At 39.5% G+C, this 25,691-nt stretch overlaps 1 protein-coding gene across 1 annotated transcript in view; it reads right to left on the reverse strand.

The window, feature by feature from the left end:
• POLA1 (DNA polymerase alpha 1, catalytic subunit) overlaps positions 1-24,500 on the reverse strand; it is a gene marked incomplete at its 3' end in the record, with an annotated part of 82,523 nt that extends 58,023 nt beyond the window's left edge. Inside the window, exons 1-13 of the mRNA XM_010171245.1 lie at positions 24,378-24,500; positions 23,314-23,410; positions 22,727-22,807; positions 21,817-21,932; positions 21,495-21,557; positions 19,476-19,574; positions 17,278-17,473; positions 16,911-17,049; positions 15,830-16,008; positions 12,277-12,389; positions 11,697-11,813; positions 3,987-4,061; positions 2,565-2,703 (exon numbers count right to left, since the gene is read on the reverse strand). Of these exons, the coding sequence (XP_010169547.1) occupies positions 2,565-2,703; positions 3,987-4,061; positions 11,697-11,813; positions 12,277-12,389; positions 15,830-16,008; positions 16,911-17,049; positions 17,278-17,473; positions 19,476-19,574; positions 21,495-21,557; positions 21,817-21,932; positions 22,727-22,807; positions 23,314-23,410; positions 24,378-24,500 (1,537 nt within the window). The remainder of the gene's footprint in view (positions 1-2,564; positions 2,704-3,986; positions 4,062-11,696; positions 11,814-12,276; positions 12,390-15,829; positions 16,009-16,910; positions 17,050-17,277; positions 17,474-19,475; positions 19,575-21,494; positions 21,558-21,816; positions 21,933-22,726; positions 22,808-23,313; positions 23,411-24,377) is intronic.
• Positions 24,501-25,691: the final 1,191 nt, after the last annotated feature.

Genomic DNA, 25,691 nt, shown 5'->3' on the forward strand with positions numbered 1-25,691 from the left:
GGAAGACTATGTTCACCATTGATTATCATTTGAGTATTTTGGTCTATAATTCTTCACTTGCTTAAAGAAAAAAGTGATTATTCACAAAAGATGCTGCTGAGATAACTAACTCACTACAGGCAGTTCGAAGGAAGCAGAGGTTACATTTCTGAGGGATTAACCTTTTGAAGGCAGCTGTTGGTAGGAGTTGTTTACCTTACTCCCTGCAAAATTATTTGACCCGTCTCTGGAAACACGTATATTTTACCTTCCCTGTTTTTCCTTGTTCTACATGCAAACAGGTAACTGGCTAAAATATTTTCATTTATGAAATACTGATGATCCCTCCAAAGGAAGACAGGTGATCAATTGCTTAACATCTTTTTCCTTTGATCTCCAGTATCTTAACAACCAGAGCTTCAACTAGCACTTTATAGAGCAGTGGTCTTAAAAGCAGCGTGCATGAACCCCAGGGGGGTGTATAAGACAATCCATTGGGGTGTGGAAAGAAAATATTTTTTGTACCACTAATAAATACAATAAATACTTTTAAAAGTATTTATTTCACATACCTCATCTTTTTTAAATTTCTGGTTTTATGTTTATTTTATAACATACATAATACATTAGTACAGTAGTACATGTATATAATTTATAAGAAAAGTATATATTTGAGGTACATGCTCAATTTTTTTATTGACAGAGTGCACAATCTAACAAGTTTGGAGACTGCTTCTTTGGAAAAGTGCTGGTGCTATCTAGCACTGACACTCAAACTGAAAAGACAGCTTCATTATGAACAGTGATGACAGTTTTTGGAGAACTTGTAGGAGTCTGATCAAATGGTTTGAGACCAACTTATTCTAAACCTTCCAGGTATGCTTCTTATCCCTAAGACCTGCTATGAGAAGTGTGGAAGGGAAGCTACATAAGAAAGCAAGAGCCTTCTGATAAACTAGATACACACACAGCCCCCAAAAGAAAACAAACAGCTTTGAGGCACAAAATCCAGTGCAATGACTACAGAAATTTACACAAATATAACTAGCCAGCTTAATAGACACTTTTCAACAAAGTGGGCATGTCATAGTTTTGAAATGAGTAATTCTGATATCAAGATACTCTTTCTCTCTCTGGAACCTGAAGGCAGTAAAGGAGATAAGGGAATTGGAAAAAACAGAGCTCCCTTAGTTTACCATTTAACACTAGGCCAGAATCTGAGCTCAGGCACGGCAGTTTAAGGGGAGATATGCACATCAGCATTAACAAAAATTGAATACTGCCTGAAGTGTTAGTTATCACTGCTATAACATTTGTCATACTGGATATGAGGAACAGAAGAGCTCTGGACTCTTCCCAGGCAAAGAGGGAAAATGCCAAAGAAACAGGTCAATTCTTCAGCAAAAAGTGCAGAGGAAAAACCACTCTTAGGTTTTTAAAATCAGTGCCAGGAAGTACACTGATGCTTGCCAATGTCTGTTGGAAAACCATCAGAGCTAATCCATCTTTTGGCAGTTAGGGACTTGTCTTGCCTATTTGAGCTCAAAATCCTTATTGGTACCAGCTTTGTCAGTGACTGAGCGAGGTGCTGAAGAGGAGAATCCTCCTGCTGTCAGCGGCCAACACTATCAATTCTATACTCGATGTGCCCCAAGGAAGCTGCACTAACAGACGTTGCTTTTGTTCAGCTTGATCAAGTTCCTGGCTCTCTCTGGAATACACAGCACACATTGAATAAAGGGCTCTAACCAAGCCAAAATACGGCAGCGTAACCACCTGTACGTGGTGCGTGCCACTCATGAGGCCGAAAGGATTTCAAACTAAAATACTCCGCACCATAAACTTTTCTAAGTGCCAGAAAAAAAACAACACGCAAACAAAAAAGCCATCTAGCAGTGGTTTGTTCTTAAAAAGATACATTTGCAGAAAAAAAAAAAAAAAAGTATCTTAGGTTATCAAAAGAAGAAAGGAATAAATTTATAGGAAACTAACTGTCCTGGTTTTTGCTAGGATTGGGCTAATTTTCTTCTTAGCTGGCAGCCAAACAAGACACAGCCACTTGCACAGTTGTTATCATTATTTATCTTATTATTCTTATTATTTTAATTTTATTTTTACTCTAATTATTAAATTGTTCTTATCTCAACCTACAAGTCTCCCAAACTTTACCCCTCCAATTCTCTCCCTGATTCCCTGGGTCGGGGGGAAGAGGATAGGGGTGAGGGGAGGCTGCAAGTGGTTGTGTCTTGTTTGGCTGCCTGCTAAGTTAAACTATCACACTAACTTTAGCTCAGTATATGTGGCTTTAGGTTATGCACCAAAGAGTAGCTGCTAGGTACTGCAGTTCACTCTCACTGACATTCAATCAGTTATAATATCATCTCTAAAGTGTGCAACTTTACATGGATATAATTCTCCCTCAGAAGAATAAGTTACAATTTGTACTAGATAATGAAAATTACACAGATAAATTGCAAAGTGGATTTAAATTGTACTGATAAATTATCCTTTTGTAAATTTCCCCTCCTTCCCTAAATCTATAATGTTTTCCAGAAATCAAGTATTTCGCATGCAAACCACCATACGTGGATTTTTTATTTCCAGCCAGCACGGTCCTTTGATCTTCCTATTCAGCAAGAGAAGTTCCAGGCTAGAGGTGTTCGTTCCAAACACATGTGAAAATGTTTGTCCTTTCAGGTCTTGGGGAAGTCGAGGACATTCAGCCTAATAAGTAAGAGAAAGCACTGTCATTTCACTCCCCCAAGAAGTCTTCAAGGTTGACACACTATATTCAGAAAGCACCCTAATAAAACTACACAATACCTGAAATCACTGTAATTTCCCACAAGCAAAGCCTTATCCCATAATACCTCACAGTAACTGAATACCTTACACTATTGACTCGACTTAAATAGGTGCGTAACGAAATCAGGACAGTAACCTAAAAATGCACTGAAGCAAAACTTCTTCATCCATACTGGATGCAAGACAGAGATATTATCATCAGCCAAGACTACAACAACGTGCAATGACCATTTTAATACAGAAGCTGCTCGTGTTGTAAACTTAATTAGACAGTTACAGTTTTCATGTTGTCTGTCCTATAAAGACTGGAGAAAGTGTTTCTGCACAGCCAGAGCTAGCAAAGAACAGTCTGAGCTAGCTAGCAAATCTCTACAGGATGCTGCGTTTGCACCTAGAACTAGTATAAAAAAATGTTTTCAAGGCATTATTTCAGCAACTGACCAAATAGGTTCAAGACTACCAAGTCTCCTACATTTAAAACCAAATCAAGTATTTTTCCTAATTAAGAACAGCTACTAATGTTCTCATGGGGCTTTTTTTTCCCTCTTTGCTGCTCAATTTTACAGCTCTTCAACAAGTCTTTCTCACCCAGCTGCTATTTGCAAGACCCTTACAAGCAGAGATTATCAGCTATATTCTGGACATGGATTCAACAAAACATTTAAGAGTACCAAGTAATTTAAAACATGTTACAGTACTTCGGGCCCTGATCCAGTGCAGCTAAAGGGTTGTTTGGCCAATTAGCTGATTAAGTGGCAAGGTGATAAAAAAAAATAAAGCAGATATTTAAACTAAAACTGGGAATACAGACTGCTGTAAACCAATAAGCAAATTATAACTGGTGGAGAAGGTGGGAGGAATGCAGTAGTTACAGGAAGTATTTTTCCCTCCCTCAAGCTTTATTTACACCAATAGAGCTAACACTAACAAATCAACACGTTATAGGTTACCTGGTAATGAACTGTTTTAATTAAGTACTAAGCAACATAAAAATAACAAAAAAGTCACAAGCTTACGTATTAACCTTTTCTAAAAAAAAATTACAAGACAATGAGCAACTAACTACACACTGTAACAGAGGTACAGCCACTAGCTCACTAGCTACTAAAGATAAAACCTTTTTTGTTTTAAAAGTAAAACGTAAAATTCTTAATTAGGTAACAAAGCAGGTTATCATCTTTCATCAGATTAATTATACTCACCGAATATTTAACTTCTAAGTATTCAGATTTTGCTGGAATATCCGGCATCTCAAAAGCATAATATTTTTCCACTTTCTATATAAAACAAATACATTTTTTTTCAGTATCTCCCAAATGAATATTCACTCTGTCCAATAAGAAAGCTAATGAAATAAAGGCCAGCCAAAACATACATCTCGATTATCATGAACCTGATCATATATTACCAATTTTGCAACACGTTATAACCATCTAAAGATAGTAAGAATGTTTTAGCACCTGTATTTAATCTCTTTAAGTTTTTCTTAGCATGAAGAGTTTCTACAGAATTGACTTACAAATACACTAACCACTACAAAACAAAAAACCATACAAGCTTAATAGCTAAGGAAACTCAGAAACGTTCTGTAAATTCACAGGCTTCAGACACACTCATGAGAATTGGTGGCTGAAGATCACCACAACATCACAGAATGGCTGAGAAGGAAAGGCATCTCTTAGAGACTGTCTAGTCCAGCTGCCTGCTCAGAGCTGGGTCACCTAGAGAAATTGCTCAGGGCCCTCTCCAGTGAGGGTTTGAACATCCCCAAGGACAGAGACTTCACAGCCTCTCTGGGCACTCTGTGCCAGTGCCTGACCCCTCTTACAGTAAAGAAGAGGTTTATCTTCTGATAAATTCCATGTGTTTCAAATGGTACCTATTGCTCTTGTCCTCCAATGGGTTGGTATGAGAAGAGTCTGCCAGAGTCATCTTTACTCCTGCCCATCAGATATTTACATACATTGATAAGATCTGCACCACCAATCCCTCACCCCGAACCTTCTCTTCTCCAGGCTGAGCAGTCCCAGCTCTGTCAGCCTCTTCTCACACAACAGATGCTCCAGGCCCCATAATTGCCTTTGTGGTCCTGTGCTGGACTTACTCCAGTATGTGCACACCATTCCTGCAATGGGGAGCTCAGCTGAACGCAGCGCTCCACGTTTGTCTCACCAGAGCTGCGAAAAGGGGGAAGGACCACCCCCCTTGAACCTGCTGGCAATGTCCTGCCTTGTGCAGCCCAGGGTGTTCATGGCCAACTTTGCTGCAAGGGTACTTTGCTGGCTCTTGTCTAACTTCGTGTCTACAAGGATGACCAGTCCTTCCTGACAAAGCTGCTTTCCAGCTAGTCAGCCACCAGCATCTACGGGTGCCTGAGGTTACTCCAGCTCTGGTGCGGAATTTGCTATTTCCCTTTGTTGAACTTGATGGGATTCCTGTAGGCCATGAGACAGCTCCAGCCTGTTGAGGTTCCTTTGAACGGCAGCACACTCATCTGATATATCAGCCACTGCTCCTGGTTTTGTACTGTCTGCAGACTTGCTGCGTTTGTGCTCTGCGCCATCGTCCAAGCCATTAACACAGACACTAAACAGGACTGGACCAGTATCGACCCCTGGGGTACAACACGAGGGACGGGCCTCCAGCTGGACTGCGTGCTGCTGATCACAGCCCTTGGAGCACAGCAGTGCAGACGGTTTTCAGTCGATCTCGCTGTCCACTCACCTAGTCCATGCTTGATCAGATTGTCTTTGAGGATGCTACGGGAGAGAGAAAGCCTTACTGAAGTCCACATAAACAACTGCCACTGCTCCACCAAGCCAGTCAGCCCTTCACAGAAGGCTACCAGCTTGGTTGAGCATGATTTCCCCTTTGTAATTCCACACCAAACACTCCCAAAGCACACTTCTTATGCTTTGTGTGTCTGGAAAACAGTTGTTTCCACATTTAGTTGCTCCATCATCTTTTCCCAGGGCTTGAGGTGAGGCTGGCCAGCCTCTAGTTTCCTGGAATCTTTTCCTCCTTGAAGATAGCTTTAACATCTGTTTTCTTCCAGTCCTTGGGAACCTCTTCTGATCAACATGACCTTTTAAAGATAATCAAGTGTGGCCTTGCAATGACATTGGCGAGCTCCCTCCACACTCATAGGTGCAACCCATTAGGTCCCATGCACCTGTGTCTGTCCAGTTTGTTTAAATGTTCCCTAACCTGATCCTCCTCCATTAAGGACAAGTCATGTTTTCTTCAGGCTTTCCTTCTGGTCTCCTGGGGTCAGGGATTGCTGAAGGCTGGACTTAGCAGTAAAGACCAAGGTGAAGAAGATATGGAGTATCTCAGCCTTTTCCATGCCCTTTCTCACCACATCCTCTGTCCCTTTCAGCAGCAGGCCCACATTTTCCCCTAGTCCTCCTGTACCTATGGAAGCCTTTCCTACTGCTCTTTGCCCCCCTCACCAGACTCATTGATAAGATTTGCTTTGGCTTTCCTTTTTTCCACCACGATGTCACTTCCATTAGTGTGCCCTCTAATCCTGACCCATAAGCTCTTGACTGGCTCTTTGCCCCTCTCTAGGCAGGGCTCCATGCATTCTGATCGCTCTGTCATGTAAAAGGGACTCTCCCTCCCCACCATCCCAGTTGTTCTTCTTAACCACGTCCTAACCCACCACATGTCCCTGATCCCAATGAGATCGTAGCCCTGTAAGTGCACACAGTTCCTCCTTTTCTACTGCATGCTTTAGTGAACTGGCACTTCCGAAGCACCCAGGAGAGCTGACTTCCTAACCATTTGCCAGCTGTTTATTACATTCTTAGAACAGAATCATTTCTATGACAGTACTGTATTTTTAATTTCAAGTAACTTGAGTTTTACTAGAAAGTAGTCAAAATTTGTTTACATATCTCTAACAAAGATGGTTGAAGCAGTCTCTAGTTCAGCACAACTTTACTGAAAGTTAAGTATCACTTCTGCTTTCTTCAAGAATAATGATTTTTCTCAACATGCACAGCTTGTCAGTTTCTAAGAACAACTACCTTCACTTTCCAAATAATCATAGACTGGTTTGGGTTGGAAGGGACCTTAAAGACCATCTAGTTCCAACTCCCCTGCCATCAGCAGGGACACCTTCCACTAGACCAGGTTGCTCAAAGCCTCATCCAACCTGGCCATGAACACTTCCAGGGAGGGGGCATCCACAGCTTCTCTGGGCAACCTGTTCCAGTGTCTGACCACCCTCACAGGAAATAATTTATTCCTATTATCTAATCTAAATCTAACTTCATTCAGCTTCTAGCCATTACCCCTTGTTCTATCACTACCTGCCCTTGTAATAATGACAATATCCTGAGCCACATCATTATGGTACTTGCTGAAATGCCATTCTCTATCCCATTAATATGTATGCTCTGCCCTGTAATACTTCACAACCATCTGCCCCACTGTTTATATATTGTTGCTATTATGTTATGCCTTAACTATGCTAGAACATTACTCTTACTACAAGAATTCCTAGGGGCCCTTTAAATTAAAAAGCATATTTTCACTGTACAGTCCACTAAGTTCAGCACATTATACACAGAGTAGCATAATATACCACTAGACTAAGTTTAATAAGAAAAAACAAAGTCGTCATAAATTTGAATAAAATTTACAAATAAACAAAAATGCACAATTAGGTATACTCAAAGTTATTTGGTTTGGGGGTTGAGTGGTTTTTGTTCGGTTGGGTTTTTTTCCCTTAAATTAACAGCACCGGCAATAGCTCCCTCAGAGTACTACAACGAGTAGTTAAGCTTACTACTTCCATAACACTGCAGTTTTAAGGCTGCAAAGCCTGGGAAGAAGAAGACAGGGCCCTCTGCTATAAATAGGAAGAAGTCAAATCCAGAAACAGCTATGGCCTCAACAGCTACCTGGAAGCAGGAAAGGGTGAAATAACTTGGCACAAGACCATCACTGTGAAGTCAGAACAGCATTGCAAATTAGCATGCAAATGTAGATCTGAACTGTTGAGCCAAGGCAGCAGCCCACATGAGCAGCACACCATACCCGTAACATAGCAGATGGCAATGCACTCACTGCTTTTAACATGTATTACTGGTGTGTCCCCTCCTTTTTTTTATTTTATTTATTTTTAAAAACCCTCTCTCGGGCTTCCAACAAGTTCTTGTTGCAAACGCAAGCTGAACACAGTGTAAAAATAGTCCGCTGCAGTGATTCATCTGCGTTATTCCACAGAGCTCAGCTCAATTACACAGGCGTCTGGTGGTAACTGCACTGAATGAATGCTTTGCTGCAGAGTAATCTGCCCTTCAAGTGGCCCTTCAGAGAGCAGAAATGAGGAGCAGTGATTAGCTGCTAAGTTCCTAAGTGGAGTAAGGCTGCTTTCAAATTGATTTGTGAAGACTTGCTAACTTGGCAGCAGTGCAACCCATTGAAGCTCCAATTAGCAGCAGGTGCAGGAGGAAGTGATAGGGCTTAAGTGTATCTGTTCCCAAGGACAAAGTTTGGTGCTGGCAAGGCCAAGACCCACACACACGTGCACAGAGAACAACGTGTCTCAGTGTATAAATACTGTCTCTCTCTGCGTCATCACAAAACTGGGTATTCTGAACAAAATAACTTTGGGTGCGTGGCAGCTATGCTAGTAACCTCCCTGATTTCCAGCTACTGACAGAAGAGTAAGAGTTTCCCAGTACTATGCCAAAACTAAGACGCTGTGTTACTCCGAATGCATTGCTCAGAAGTGCTCTGCTCACCTGAGCAATACTGCCATCAGCCTTTTAAAAATCTTTCAGAACACCAACCCTTATCAACACATCAGTGGAATACTGGCTGCACATCACAGAACAGGGGAGTTCTAAAGCATATTAAGCTCTTCACCACATACAGTCACAACAGCTTTTTTGGAGCGTTCACTCAGCTGAGTGCCAACACCATTTCAATTTGAGACCCCTGCATACCCCTATGGACACTCAGATGCAAGCGCTGTCTAACAACACAACATCTCTGGTGGTAGAACTGCAATGAAAAGAAAGATGATGACTCCTTACAAAAAACAGATTAATAATATCTAACCTGGCAAAAAGAGTTCTTTCAGGAAGCAGCAAAAGAAAAGGAGGGTGGAATAACGGGACAATCCCACTACTTCCATAATTATCTTGCAGGCAGCAAAAGGACTCCCTGCTGCAGAGGTGTAAGCCTGGCCAGATCCGGTGCCACTTGTTCACAGTAAATTTTGTGTTAAGCTGGAATAGCTGAGTTACTGTAATACTTTCCTTGAATAGTCATTCAAAGGCCCCATCAACAGTCCTGCTCTCCAATCCTATCTTTTCTCTTATCCCCCACATTACTAGTGTCATACCTTCCTGCTCGCTCCAGTTCTCATTAAACACCTTTCTGGGAGGCAGTAACTATCAATATCACCAGAAAATTATGCCAGCAAAATAAAGCTGGATAGCCTTGTACCATGTTAGTAAAATTCAGTTTACTGAAGAGTCTGATGAATTCAAACAGAATTTGAATTCTTACTGTTTAGAAACACTTCTAGTAGGTTATTCCATAGCTTCTCTGCACCCCCAACTATCCTGCCTAATTTATTAATGAATTAAAATTTATACATTTGTTCTTTTGCTACAACTACCCTTCAAATAGCTTTCTTGCTGCTCATACCCTTTTAATGTTTTCAGAGAGCAAAAAGGTCGTATCATTATTCTTCACTTTACCAGGCTAAAAAAAAAAAAAAGTAAAATTAAAGCTCTTTCACAGTTACCTCTGGCATAACTAATTCTCCTTTTGTCTCATCCAATTACCATCTTTTGTGCCTGTTGTCAGTTGAGTTAATCTTTCCTCATCAGGGTGATCAAGTGTTATAATACGTGAGGTAAGACCTGAACAGTACCTTAGTGCTTCTATTCCACTATTCCAGGTAGGGATCACTCCTGTGTTACACTCAAGGACCCCAGATGCACTGTAGTCATGTGACCAGACAACACAGTTGGGTTTCAGCCCAAGCTCTGTGTAAACTCAGTAAATATTTGATAAGCTTTGAACTAACATCAGAAATAACAGTTCAAATACTTCCTGCATATGGTTTACCTTGATTTTTAAAAGCCACCTTTGAAGGTTAAGTTATATTACTCCATTAACTCACACTATTCTTCCTTAGCACACCATGGAACAGGTGGAGGTTTCCTAAGATTCTGTTAGCAGATCTGCATCTTTTCAAAGGTCTTTCCCTCTCCTTCCATTTCTAGAATACAAGTGTTTGTATCCTCTCTTTTAACGAGGAATTGATTTGCCCTGAGTTTCCTCCCTCATTCCTGAAAGGATCTTTGAATAGCGAGCTATTACAAACTTATTTCATACCTACTGTTAAATTCATTCCTTTCTGATTCCCATAGATAACAACTAAGTTATAATCAAATATACAAGAGAAATAACACTGATAAAACTGAAAAAGCTAAATTTGCATCAGTTTTGACAGAGAAAATAAGCTAGAACAAAAAAAAAAACACCTTCTACAAAGTTCTAATGAAGCATGCATTTTCCCTGAATGATGTAAATAATGCTACATGTTGATGAAAATATGTCATTTCTTGCATGAATTTGCCATTGAGAAACACTGCTCACATTTTCACTTTAACAAATTAAGCTTTCTGAAGTACTCTAGCTTTGGATTAGATGACCTCCTGAGGGCCTTTCCAACCTGAATTACCATACGAACCTTCTTTTATTTTCCCTTATTTACATATTGTTAAATTCCATTCTTCCTGCATTTTTACTTGGCATCCCACCTCCTGAAACTATCCAGGAACAAATCCTACAAAGTCACAAGATTGCCAGCCTGGGAAAAGTTGCAACTAATTCCACACCATCCAGTAGTTACAAGGAAAGCCAGCTTTGCCAGACAAATGTCTTCTTACTTCAAGAAACCTAAAAGTTTCTGAGCACTTCACTCTTAACAAATCTTCTTCCTTTAACTTGCGTGTTGGCCACCTTTCCACCCCCTCAAACTCCCCACTCCACCCCACTCCCAGCCAAAAGACAAATGCTCTATGTCAATGAACAAGGCAGCTTTCCTACACTAGCAAACAAGTTCAGTCCAAACCTGCAACACTGTCAGCGGTTATCAGCTCTTTTCCTGCAGTTATGACAACTATTATATTACTGCATGTGCAAATTTTCCATTATAGCAGCATTTTGCTTTTCCAGTGTTCTTTTAAGGACATGTTGAGCAAATACAACACAGCAAAGTAACACTGTAAGGTTACTGCCCATAACTGTAAGCCCAAAACAGCTTGTTTCAAGACCGGATGGCAGTCCTCACAACTTGCTACCTCCTGTATAAACACACCGTGATAATCCACGCTCTGAACAACAGGCATTCTGAAAAGATAAAGCTGCAAGGGTGAAAAGAAGGATGAAACATGGCAAGAGATAAAGTTCAACCTGACACCTGGTCAGATGCAAAGACAGTCTAATCCCAGTGCACTGACCTATCTGCTGGACAACACAATCTTTCATTTTAAACTTTAACATAATGAACTGATAACCAGGCTTTAGATATCAGAACTTCTATCTGTTCTGTATTATCAAAAATAGCTCAGCAAGCAAGAATGACAGTCTGACATTCAACGCAGTTTCAAAGAAGCTAACGAATGAGTATTTTCAGAAGCAGTATGTTTAAACTTCTGGTGGAACAATCATGTTGCAGATTTACTGTTCTTAAAGGAGTACAGGTATTTGTGAAGACACTGGGATGGCTTTTACAAGCAGGTATGCTTACACATGTCAGGAGTTATAGATTTGTATTTCAGCATAAACCTCCCCCACTGGACAGTGTTTCAACAGACTTCCCACCTGACAAACCAGAACAACAGAAAGTGACCAATATAGGATGCTTGTAGACAAACCTTGGATTTGAACTTCATGATCTTATACTTTGGTGAAATGCAGTCATTAAATTCCTTGAAAACACTCATTATAGTTACTGGTGTCTCCGTCTCTTTGCCAGTGGATAGGTCAATTTCCTCAAAAACAGAAGTCAGGTTTTACAAATTAACAAAAAATGCCAGTAGACATGACCAATAAGTTGAATTTTGCTTTGTATTATCAATCATGTATCTCTTCTTCAAGGGAAAAGTACAATGCAACCATTCAAGAAACCCCAAATTAAAAAAAAAAAAAATATTTGAAACATACTGTTTTAAAAACACTAAGTTTCATAATAATACTTCAGGGCAATGTTATTTCATAAGCAGCAAGTTTAAAGGTAACAATTTGTCTGCAGTTGTTAGTTAAGATCGGGGGAAGCAGCAATGCTCTGCTCTGCACCTCACGTGATATACTGTGTATACATTGTACTTAACTTTTCCATCTACATCAGACAACACTGGCTCAAACGGTTCCCATAAATGCACTGTGAGAACTCACAACCTGCCATAAGCAGAATGAAAGGTACTTATGTTTGACGTGCTTAAAAGAGACACTTACTGTTTCACGTGGCAGGAGGTAAACAGTTCTCTCAATATTTTTCACTGTCACACAACAGCTGACATAGGTGTTTGCAGATTCAATCCAAACTTTGCCAAACAAGAATACCACACCTAAGAAAGAAGGACAGGGCAAAGAATTCAATAGGCAATTCTTAAATTATCATTCTTACTGTTGCTTAAAGCAGCTTATTACATATTCTTGCATAGAAACACAACCATTTCTGGTTTAGGGCACTGAACAACAAATCTTGACAATGTATCAGCACATTCTAAATGGTTTTAAACACCAGCTTTACAAATAGATACCTGTATAGTTTTTCATGTCCCTAACTCCATCACTGCAGTAACACCTCAATGATATGTGAAATTCATGGCATCACACAGCTAGTCTCAGAATCCTGCTCTGACATTCCATTTCTACCTACATTAGTTTGCTAATTCATGGGGAGAGGGAGGAAGGACAGAAGTCAGTGAAAGCCAAAGATAATCAGAATGCCTGTGCTGTCAATCACTCCTGAAACACTTGTTATCTACAATTTTTTGTTCTTCAGCTAGACCAGTACAATTAACTCGCTTTTCCTACACTTTAGTACCGTGAGATCAAGACTCTGCTACTAAAAAAACCTGTATAATACATTCTGAAGACAACAACTAAAAGCTGATCAACTGTAAAAAGCTTTCAACTGACTGTTTTTAACAAATGAGGACACCGAAAGATGTATAGCACTGCAAGAAATCCTGGATGCTGACAGCAGCTGTAACCAAGGTTACATTCAGAAAGCCTATACAGAGCAGGAGTAGCGCAACTGACTTCACTGTGGACCACATCATTATCGTACATGCACATCTCTGAGCCCCAGAGAACGTGGCATTAGCACAAAATGCTGCAAACTGCTAATTAAGTGATGTTAAACTTGGAAATAACATCGAGCAAGGCTAGCCGACTTCCACGTAGTTTGTGAATTACAAGTAAAATAAACTTGTACAACTCAAAAACAACTCAAAAACTCAGTTCCCTTCACTCCAAATAATTTGGAATTTGATTACATGAAAGACACTATTCCTACAGTACACTACTATTAATGAAATCAGAAATATCGGAGCTGAGACTGTCTCAGAAACAGTGTTTCCCAGAAGGAAGATTTTGGAACCTGCATTTCTCCCTGGTCTGACAATGCACAAACAAGTCCTTGGTTAAGAGTTGTAATTTACCTTTGCCACACAATCTATCAATCAGATGTAAAGGCACCTTTCTTACTCCATTAAACCAAAGCTGAATCAGTGAAGATGCATTAAGACGGATGACAGAGTTAGAGTGATGGGCTAAGAAAAACTGTTTCTTGAGTGCTTGGAATAGATGTGAACAAGACTACTTTTGTCCAAGGACAGAGAATGTTGCCATTTTGAAGATGAGGAGAGCAAGGATACAAGCTTCAGCTGCACAAAGTATCTTAGAGATTTTAATACAGAGGTAATCTTCAAGATTTAGACAGTTTGACTAAAAGGATCTAGAAAGAGCTCAAATTACAGATCTAAGTGACAGGGAAGACGAAGTTGTTCTCCCCAGTAATATTTTTTTTCTTTTTTAAAGGGATAAAAAACTCAAATAGGTTTGTATCATACAGAAAGATGAAGCCATGGGAGAGACCACAAACCAGGAGTTGGTTGCTTGAATATCTGGCACTATTAAGAGAATGGAGAAGTGAACCTGTCAGAGGCGTACATATAAGCAGATGAGGTAGAAAGAGGGATACATTCATTCAAAGATGGTAAAAGGCTGCCTGGATTGGAAAGTCAAACTTCAAACAACTCCAGCATGGGCAAATAAGTGGCCTTAATATCCCCAGATTTCAGAGAATCAGAGTACTTTAGGAATGGAAAGAACCTTTGGAGGTCACCTAGTCCAACACCCACACATACATCATCCCCCTATACACACATACACAGACACACACACACACAGTGAAAGCAGGGCTAACGCCAAAGAGTTTTCAGAGACGTTTCATATGTAAAACCAAGAAATAAGAGAAGAGGTATCTGGACCTATCCCCTGTAAACCTGATTATGGAAAGAAGAAAAGTAGAAAAAATAGGAGTAAAGCTTATAAAACACAGTCTGTGAAAAGAAAGATGATGTCACCAATGAACCAAAAGGCAAGCAAAGTCAAGAGACAGGGAAAACGTCTCACAGAGAAGAAAGGAAGGGCAATTTTAATTCATTAATTCTTTAAAATGTTAAGAGGATTACAATTCTCAAGTTCTCCATCTAAGATAGTAAAGGGAGTTATGAAAAGTAAGTCTCAAAAAAATCATTAAATTTGAAAGGTCTTATGATTATGCTATAGTATTTACTCTTCAGGCAGTGCATTTGACATCACAGCAAATGAGGCATAAACAAAGATCATGAACATGTTAAACAAAAAGCAGTATCAAAATTTTCCCTTCTACACTACTAATTGAAAACAGGTGCAGTCTTTATTATTCAATCCTGAAAAAGTCATAATGAGAAAAGAACACTCCTTGCATGCAAGGAACAGAAATCCTTTCATAATTATGTTCCATTCAGCAATCCCTGACTTAGATGACAAAAAAAAAAAAGAAAAAGAACAATAGTGGGTTTTTTAAAAGTAGTAATTTTATATTAAAGCCATTGATTTCACCAAGATATCTATGATTATTACCACTCCCATCACCAAGCTGTTCAGCCCAGCACAGTCTCATATTTAAGTCTAGCATCCCAACTCACAACAAAAGGTGTAAGAGAGAAATATATTTGACTCAATGTTTACAGCATCAACCCAAAAAACCTTCAATAAAGTACAGAAGAACCTTCTGGTAAACCTACAAGGACAAATTAGAAACCCAAGTTCCTAAAGCTGCTGATGAAATGAGAAGATGGATGGGAGGTGCTTAGAACAGATGTGAACACAACTTCTTTTGTCAGGGCTGAGATCAAAATGCCACAGTTTTGAACCAGGAACTTCAACAGCACAAAGTATCTTAGGGACGTTAATACAGAGACAATCTTCAAGATTTAGACAGTTTGAATACAGGGATCTAGACAGAGCTTATATTTTTCAGGCCACCTTCCTTCCTTGATAGGCATACCTTGCCTTCGTATAGAATTGTAAAACTGCTATTGCACAGGCTTTCTAATAATCCACTAGAACTAAGTTCCATTTCCAGAAACAAGAAGAAAGCATGCTCAATGGTTGCACCACTGAGTAATGAATTAACAGTATCAGCTTATTCCTGGAGCACACAAGGTTTTAAGAAGGCCAACAGGTCACCAACATTGAGAAGTGCTAAGTAGCTCCCTCTGTACCTCCCTCCTGCTTCACTAGACCCAGAGACCCAAAACATTCTCACTTTGCCCACTCACAGTGCCCTGCACTGAGGACAGGAGTGTAGAAAAAGAGGAGATCAATGTACAAGTTACCGAGCACAGAGAGACAGGGTATCTAGACATAATTTAGGCAAGTCTGAAAATCACAGTTACATAAAAAAAAATAAATTCAGAATGGCATTTTCCATCTTTAACTGAGCAGTTACCTGGCTGATTGTATTGATCTTCATAAGCATCCAGCCAATAAAATCTTAAGACTTGATCATCATCTTCCCCATTCACAAGAGGAAGGAGATTGGGGTCCAGTTGAACTTCTGCCACTACTAGATCAGCTTCATCCTCATCAGTTCTGTCCCAACATGAGATATCTGGGAGAGAACAACTCCTGCACATTTTGCAGAAGAAGAAAGAAACAAGAAGTAAAATTCTGCTTTGTTACAACCACCACTGTTTCACTTTTTTTCAGCCCTATATTCGAGGCCTTTTTTTGCTCTTTCCACTATGGAGCAACATTCCCAACAGCTGGGTTTCCTCAGAATTCTTCTGAAAAGAAGGATGGGGTGACAAAGAGAAACCTGCATACAAGTATGGTTCTCAGCACACAACACACATGCTTTAAAAGTCATTCACCTGGTATTTCAGCCTTACTCATTCAAGCCTTTACATAAAAAATATATCCATTCATCTGCACAAGTTGCTCAGTGAGAACAACAGATTATGCCAACAAAACTACCTTTTCAGTCATTAAATGAAAGTCTTTTTGACATGAAGTCCTTTTGATCATTCAAATATTTTACAGTTTAAAGATTTAAGATTCTTCCAAACAATTTTTTTAAATGAGTAACACCACTCCCCCCCCCCTTTCTTCCTACTTCCAAAGACACAGCTGTTCACCATGTAAAGTTACTTTTAGCAACAATACTTTTAACTACAACTAATGTTAGGAAATACCTTCATAGTTGTTTAGAATAAGCATTGTTAGTAATTCCTCATTTTTGCTTACTGGCATCAAAATTCGTTGTTCAACACCCACTGAGTTACCTCAGTGTACCGAAATATGTCTTATGTTGTCATGTGCTAAACTCCCAAAACATCAAGTATTTTTCAATTAAGTAGCTATCAGCATCTTCAACACTACCATTTTTGACATCACTACAAGAAAAACATCGCATAGCATTACCATCATTCCTCCTGTACCACAATTATCCCACTGGCAAAGACAAACATGTATATAAATCTAAGGTTTTTGGTGGAAGAAGGAAAAAAAAAAAAAAAAAAGATTCTTACAGGACAGATGTCTCTTTCTTTTCAATTTCCTTGTCTCCCTTCAAGCTTTTAGCTGTCTCAGGTATAGTCTCCACATGCTCTGCTTCCATAGGTTCATCAAAGTCCTCGTCATCAAAATCCATCATTCCCTGATCATCATCTGTAAGTGCTGCACAAAAGAGTCATTAAAATGATGCCCTGTATTCTACAGCAGTATGCACAGACAGTATACTATATGCATGAACATAATATACAGTATTAATATACAAACAAAATATCACATTTAAGCTATGTAAGCATGTAACTAGTACAAAATAAGAAGTGTTTTAACACTAATATGTCATATTTAAAGAGCCTCCAGAACTGGGTTTTGATTTCTTTTTGATACCTTCAACAGCTTTCTCTTCTGTTGTCTTCACTATTTCCCCATTTTCCATAGCTTTTTGCACATTCTTGGTATCCTCATTTTCAGAGACTATGACAGATTTTGCTGTGTAATTGGGATGTTTAGGACGAAATGAAGCTGGAGGAAGAGCTTCCTTCCTGAGATGAGCAGGAGCTTTCTTTGATATAGGGGTGATTACCTGAAAGACATTTCAGCCATCAGTTAAAAAAATCCTCTTAAAAGCAAAAAAGAAAAAAAAAAAATCCATCACTCGCTATTTGAAGAACTAGTAACCAGGGCTAGAGGAAAAACTCCACATATTTTGCACTATGATAGCTAAAACTGCTCAAAAGTAAACTTTAAATTCCATGGTATCATTTCTGCTGTGCTGTGTTTCTACTATAATTTTTAAAAGCAGTTTACAACAGGCCATGGTTGACATTTAATTAAGTTTGTGGTTACTTACACTATTTTTCCCACATAGTACTACTCCATTCCTAAACTAACACCTCTGTGTCAGCTGAGTATGTAACAATATATGTCAAGCAGGGACAGAGCCTGGAACAACTGCGAAAGGCCAATATGGCAGTTTCCACCTGTAAATTAGTAATGACTTAAAAATTAAATCAGTAATGAGTTAAAGATGTCTACAGGACACTATAGGTGTAGAGAACAGAGTGCATCTCCACTGGATTTCCTCATGCTACAGACATGGCAGGGAGAGCGAGGAAAACAAAGAAACTGTATTTCAGCATGCTCTGCAAGGCTGAACTCTGAGGCAATAAGCACACAGTTTGTTTTTCAGACAGGATACTACTATGGCAGCAGCTACACAACCTCTTCGTATGGAAGATGTCTATAAAGTGGCCTCCACCATGACCAACAACAGGTCTCTGCATCTACTGGCCCTTAACCTGCAGCAAGGTCCAAAACCTTTCTCTTTGGGGAAAGCTGTTATTTACAAACATAGAATTTAGAGTTGCACACAATCATTTCCAGGGTTTTAACCTCAGCACAGCTACCTCTACTGTGGCCAATACCAAACTCAGTCCTTCACTCACCTTAAACAGAAAGCAAACGTTACTTAATTTTCCTTCACCAACAGTTTTTGCTAGCCCAGAAAAATTAATTTATTCATGTTTATATTTCTGCTCATCTCCTGAAGTAGAAAGCACCATTGCCATGTTACTTTTTATGCCCATTTATATTCTAAGGCTGCAATCTTCATCCTCCTCATCTGTTTCATGTCTAAATTCTCCCAATTCCTCCTCCTAGGACCACAGAAGCTACCACCTGAACAGCCCGTCTGGGAATCAAGTTTCATTCTCAAATCAAGTTTCGTTTCCTACAAAAGTGACCACTGTTTTGCATCATAAAGAAAAAGATCTTCTCTTACTGTATCTCCCCCTTTTTTATTTTTCAATTACTTCTAGACTCCAATGCAACTGTTGAAATGAGAGCCACTGGTGAGTATTTTAAACATAAGAGCTGATGTCACTATTACACAAGGTTTCACAAATCAGATTTATCTACTCTTTTCCATTTGCCCTCTACAGACTCTTATCAAATATCTCATTGTATTTCCAACTATAAAGTCCTTCTCATTTACCAGAACTCTTAACAAAATGCTAGCCTTTCATCCTCAGCACCCTGTCCCTCCTTTCACTCCAAAATCGTCCACTGGGGTTAACTTCCATCCATAGCTTCAATTTTCCATTTGCTTTCCATTTCTGCAGAAGGTGAGTTTCTTATCCTTTTGCACACCCACAAATACTCTTTCTTCTCCTTATTTCTCTTCCTGCCACCCTTTCCTTACCACAAGGGTCTCTTCTACTCTTAGGAAAAAAGAGACAAAGCAGAAGTTCATCTTCATGTGATGTACCTAACATTACAAAAACAACTCCACCTCTCAAATGTGACAGCTATATACTACTACTATACTAGAGATACAGAAAGAGTTGTATACTATTTATAGTACAGCTATATACTATACTAGAGATACAGAAAGAGTTGTACTCTATTTATGTATTAACCGGGAAGAGAACGATGAAAAATGTGTGAAGTTACACAGTAACGTTGCTAAGGAAGCTAACGAGAAAGGTAATTTCTGGAAGCAAAAATAAAAGAAAACAGTATTCAAATCAACCAAAATACAGCTTAATACTTATTAATGAGAACTTTTTTGATTTTTTTTCCTTTACCTTAGGAGTTTGGGACTGAACAGAGAAAGGATTCAGTGGTACTCCAGTAGATCTCTTCCTTTTCAGCATTATAATTGGTGGTGGACTTATCGGAACAGTCTGAATATTGAAAGAAAAAAGAAAGTGACAAAATGAAGAGGTCATGTTTAGTGTTTTCTCTTGCCTTTGTTAGTAACATTTTCCATCCAAGAGAAAGAAGGCCACTGGCATTTCTCATCTGCCAAGAAGACACAGCTCCTGATATACAACTCAGCCACACAGAAAGTTATCTGAGCAATCAGCCCATGAAGACAGACACTAGATTTTTTTTGTAAGCAGTCCAAGAGAAAAACCATCTTCAATAAGTGAAACAGTTTTCAAACAGTGGGCATTTCAATAGCTAGCTGTGCCTTTAATGCACAAGCATCAGAATAACTGGTGGGATGTTCTCCATGTCTGCTGAAACAGTAGTAGTGAGCACATGTGTCTTGAGACAGGCAGAAGTGCTTTTTCAGCAGTCACACTAGAGGAAAACCCATTTTAGTTTATTTACATGTACAGATATTTTATACTCATCCTTATCAACAGCTAATAGAAAAAGAAATTCTAGAGAACAAACAAAGCCAAAAAACCAAGAGCTAACTACTACTTAAGTAAAGAGAAGCCATAGTGTAATTATTAGCATTATTTCCCCTAATCAATGCTGCACAAAATTTGACAGCATTCAAATGCACTTCCTTAAAGACTTGAGGGTTTTTGATAGCCTAAGATATTAAAACTCTCAATCAGATGTCATAGGGAAGAGCAAAATAGTAGGTGTACAAAACCAAGAGAACAACTTTACATTGGAACATCTATGCTCCTCTTACTGCTCTGTAAAAACCACATTATGCTTATTGTGCTACAGTATATTTCAGTTCAGCATCTCACCACTACAGCAGTTTCACGGTTTACATTCAAGCAATCCTTTCAGTTTTAAGAAATCCTGCTAAGGGGCATTAACTCTTTGAAAAGTCATTAATGACACTGAATACCCTCATTTGAGGCAGTCCAACTCTGCTACAGCAGCTATCCTGCACTCCTGACTCAGAGGAAGTGTTACTCTGACTCTCTGTAGCAAATTGTGGAAAGCAGGAGGAAGCAGACAGAAGTTCAGGCTACATCATCTGCCGAAACAGCCTCCCCTCAGCTCCTCTCATGAACCCAAACACGTCAGATGGAAATATCCTACAGCATACTGGCTGGAGCGTAGTGATACACATATAGGGGACACACAGTTCAGATGCAGGCAAGTCCCGTTTCACTCCAAGCTGATTAAAACCTAGAAGGCTGCATTAGCACGGGCTCTACATCACATTGATATAAACCATCCCTCATCAGGACAGAGTAGTTTTGGTTTATCTTGCCACCAAGATGATTAAGGGAGTGGAGCATCTCCCTTATGAGGAAAGGCTGAGGGAGCTGGGCCTCTTTATCTTGGAGAAGAGGAGACTAAGGGGAGACCTCATTAATGTTTACAACTATGTTAAGGGCGAATGTCAGGAGGATGGAGCCAGGCTCTTCTCAGTGATGCCCAATGACAGGACAAGGGGCAATGGGTGTAAGCTGGAACCCAAGAGGTTCTACTTAAACTTGAGAAGAAACTTCTTTACAGTGAGGGTAACAGAGCACTGGGACAGGCTGCCCAGGGAGGGTGTGGAGTCTCCTTCTCTGGAGACATTCAAAACCCGCCTGGACGCCTTTCTATGTGATCTCATTTAGGTTCCTGCTCCTGCAGGGGGATTGGACTAGATGATCTTTCGAGGTCCCTTCCAATCCCCAACATTCTGTGATTGTGTGATTCTGTGATTCAATACAATCATGCAACTCCTGCATGGTGGAGATGACAGACAGACTGCATGCATACGTGGAGATGTGCTATGGAATAAATCAATCTTAGATGGTCTTGCTTTAGGAAGAACTTTGTTTTCTTGATATGTTCCACAGCAAGAAAAATGAATGTATTAAGGTGTTTCAAGCAGATTTTTCTAATATACTCACTTCAGCATTAAGATCTTGAAGAATATCCCCTAGTAAATCATCCTTCGACAGGTCCACAGTTTTCTGTAAGATAACAGATGAGACAAACAGTTCTTAAGTGCATGTGCAAACCCCATCAGGAGACCAACAGCAAATGACTAAAGAGTTTCCGCAAAACACACAACATTTTCAGGAATGCTCCATATACAAGAGATTGTAACAGGAGTTTATGTCTTGCTAGACACAAGAAACTGAAACAAGCCCTTAAGCACTTTATTCCACTCCCACTAAAACACTGCAAACAAGTTAGAAATCTCGAAATACAAAAATGTAAAAAACTTACATCTGTGTTTTTCTTCCCAGCGCTGGCTATAAACATAGACTTAATTGTGTTTGGCTTTGACACTACAGATTTTTTCATGTTCTTTTTATCACCCATAGATGTTCTGCCACCTTTTCCTACAGGAAAACATAAAATTGTGAATTCTACATTAGAAAAGTTAAATATTTAAGGGTCCAGTTATTAACAGGAATAGATAGCTGAGGTAGTCTACTTCTTCCACCTCGACACTGCTGGCTGAGATGATGCCTAAACATCTTTCAATTGCTGCCAGCTTTGTAATGGCTGTCATGCACACACACAAAAAAAGCAAAACCCTATCAGCACCCTATCTTTCCTAGTCATGTCAGAGATGCTCTTTGCATACTCAGGTTCATACTCCAGAAAAGGGACCAAGATACTTTACATAGAAGCATGTCCAGAAAAAAAAAAAAATAAAAAAAAAATAAGAGTGTCCAGGAGTTTGGCACTAGGGTTGGATTCTCAACATCAGATTCAACTTCCTCAGTTTGCAACCAACTTCATAAAACTTGGCAAAATCATTTGATCCCAGACCCTTAGAAGCATGCAATTACTTCAGTGGCAAGAGGGACACATGCGTCCTTTAGACTTTGGCTTTGGAAACCAAGATCATTCCTAGATGCATTTGTTCTAGAAGTGAATATATATTCCACAGAAGACTGTAAGCAAAATCACCCCAGTTGTGCTGAAGTAGTTAGCAGTGATTTGACCTCAATTTGTGGACCTCTATCTTCTGCATCACAGGGGCTAAACAAAATCCAGAGTCACAGGCATAGAATCACAGAGCTTCATTTGTCTGTATTCACCACATACTGATGCCAAGAAGTTGCCCATTTTAGACACTTTTTAAAAGCAACTGGAAGACTTTCTACAGTGGTCACGGTCAACCTACCTTTCTTACTGGAACCAAGAGCATCATCATCCAGTTCTTCATCAAAGATTTCCCTTCCATCTTCTACATAACCTACCCCATCTGCAGAAAAACAAATTGTTAAAAATTTACATTTTAAAATCTGCCTTCTGATATTTCTAAATATATTCATAATCCAAAGTTTAACATATTTAAACACTTTATCCCCTTTAATATAGAGCAAAACTTAAAATGCAAAAGTGTTCAAAATGACAGCACTCTCAGCTGTATCTTCTATTAGATTAAATATATGATTACATGTTTAATTAGAAACTATCAATTACAGTACTTCTTTTTAAAGTTACATCACTGATAACTGGAAATAAAACCAGTTCTTAATAGAAAAATATTTTCATTAACAACCTAATACATTACTATGAGAACATAACCTAATACATTACTATGAGAACAATGCAAAACATTTATTTCCATTTAAAAGCTTTTCCTTTTCCTAAAACAATTTGTAAGAATGTACTACCTATAATTTACCTCAAATCATGAACATTATGAAGCCTAATTGAGTTATAACACTATAAACAAAATAACTCTCCAAACGAATTTTAGCTCACCATCATCAACAATCCAGTCATCATCCTGACGTTCTCTGACCATCTTGGAGTATTCTTCCTCATCTACTTCATCATAGACACTTGTAAACTCCTCAACCTACAGGTAAGGTATAATGAGAATTAACAGTTCCCATACCATTACTTACTAATACATCAGTAAGACCACAAGAGTTCCTAAGAAATGCATGGTTACGCTGTTACGTTGTTCACAACCAGCAAGCACAGTTATTCATTCAGTTTAAGTTTCTTTTTTGGCAGTCACAAAAGACAAGTTATCAATTTTTAAAATTACCACAGTATACTGAAACTCAAAATCTACTGAAGCACTGGCAGAGATTTCATTTGAAACTGACTTGCTTTGTTGCTCATTTCACATTACAAAAAAAACCACCCCCAAAATCCTGACAATGGAGACTTCTGACCACTGGCTCTACTGTCAAACACTGAGATGAGCTCAGTGAAAAGGTGATTTGACAGGCCCAAGCATAATGCTGAAGATGCTCTTCTCTGCCTCAGAGTGAATTTGCATGTTAACGATCTATGCACTGCAGGCCTCTTCACAATTATCCACCTCAATTAATTGGGCAGTATCAATGTTACACTGACATATTTCAGGTCTACCAGTTAAATACTTAAATTTTGGGGTTTTGTAGAAACATAGCAAATCAGTATTAATGGATTTCAGTCATGTAAAGCTCTGAAATTCATTTAAAGTTTAAGATAATTTTAAGTTAAAAAAAAGTGCTCCCTAGCATAACATCAATTACACAATTAAATTTTAACTATCCCACGGGAAAGGAACAAATTTTATCAAGCAATATCAAGCATGTTTGATTTGTAGTTGCTAAAATTGTTTTAGTTTTGAAAACCTAAATAAACAAATTATATCAGAAAGCAGCAAAACAATTACAGTTACATTCTGAAATACATACACCATTGAAAAATAAGAGCTGATCTGACAGGCAAGTTTTGTTTCCCACAACTTTTAGATACGTATAAAGGCGAGTTAAGCATCTCAGCTCACATTCACTTTCTATTAAAAAGAAAAGATGAGGAATTTTCACCTCATATTTTATTTTTTCACCAGCTTTGGCTTTTTTCAGACGTTCCAGTGCTTCTTGCTGGCCTCTTCTAGACTTCTTCTCACGTCTAGAACGTGATGCTGCAAAACTTCCAGACTCATGCATAGCTGCAATTAATTAAAATCCAGAGAAATAAGCTTAGTAATGAGCCACTTATCTTTGACACTTGGTGTTCAGTGCTGTATTAATAGATGGTTGCAGTTTTGTTAAAATCAATATAGAGACCTACTCGGCTAAAAGCACACTGCTGAGGATGGCTCTTGATAAGCCAATTCTGGAATTACACTGAAGGCACAGTCTCAGACAGACACAGAGATCAAAGGGACTTCATGCCAGTTCACATTCAGAAGAAGCTACCACCTCGATTTCCAAAGCACCTCTCAAATCTCTTGTCAACCCTTATCTGAAAAGGATCCCCCTACTCTTTCCTTGGGAATTTTCAGCTCCTTTTATTTTGCATGTCTCCATGACAACTCAGGAACAGACAGACTTAGAAAAGGCCTATATTGCTACAAAGCAGTAATTTTTTTAGGTGGTTTCAGAATCTTTAAGAGTATAGCTAGAGCGAGACAAACTAGTAATGTGTTGACAGCAGAAGGCTGCCACCCCACTTCTTCATACACTTTCTTTCCTTTGCAGCACTCCCCCCAGCAAGGTGCTCTCCATGTCTCCTAACCTCCTTCTCTCTCTTGATTTTGAGAGGGACATTTATCTGATCACAGAGAATGAATGGTCCCAATCCAACCTATCAAAGCAGACAACTAGCCCACGAACAAGACTAACGGTTTTGAGTGACAAGCCGAATCCCCCGGCTGCAGGCAGAGGAGACCCAGTGCTGGCGCAAGTGGCCAGGCTGTGCAGCCAGAGGAGAAGCCCAGACCCCTCCTGGTCACAGCGAGAGGCCAAATTGTTAATAGAGGTGCACCTAAGCAGCGTGGCTGAGACAAACATGGAAGGATGGGCATTGCTAAGGGCTGGGATGGGCTAAAATCGTCTCTGTTGCCCAGAGAAGCTGTGGATGCCCCCTCCCTGGAAGTGTTCAAGGCCAGATGGGATGGGGCTTTGAGTAACCTGGTCTAGCGGGGGGTGTCCCTGCTGATGGCCGGGGGGGTTGGAACTGGATGGTCTTTAAGGTCCCTTCCAACCCGAAGTATTCTACGAAAAAGAGACAGTTACACTGGCTGGCATCAGATGAGAAGACTGCGAAGATGTAACACTTCGGGTGCATTTACATTCGATCTTCTGTCGATTCTCCGCGCTCACAGTGAGCGACCGCCTCAGGCACCGTGCTCCCCC

This window comes from Antrostomus carolinensis, unplaced genomic scaffold (assembly GCF_000700745.2).
Source record: "Antrostomus carolinensis isolate BGI_N321 unplaced genomic scaffold, ASM70074v2 scaffold10567, whole genome shotgun sequence".
NCBI lineage: Eukaryota > Metazoa > Chordata > Aves > Caprimulgiformes > Caprimulgidae > Antrostomus > Antrostomus carolinensis.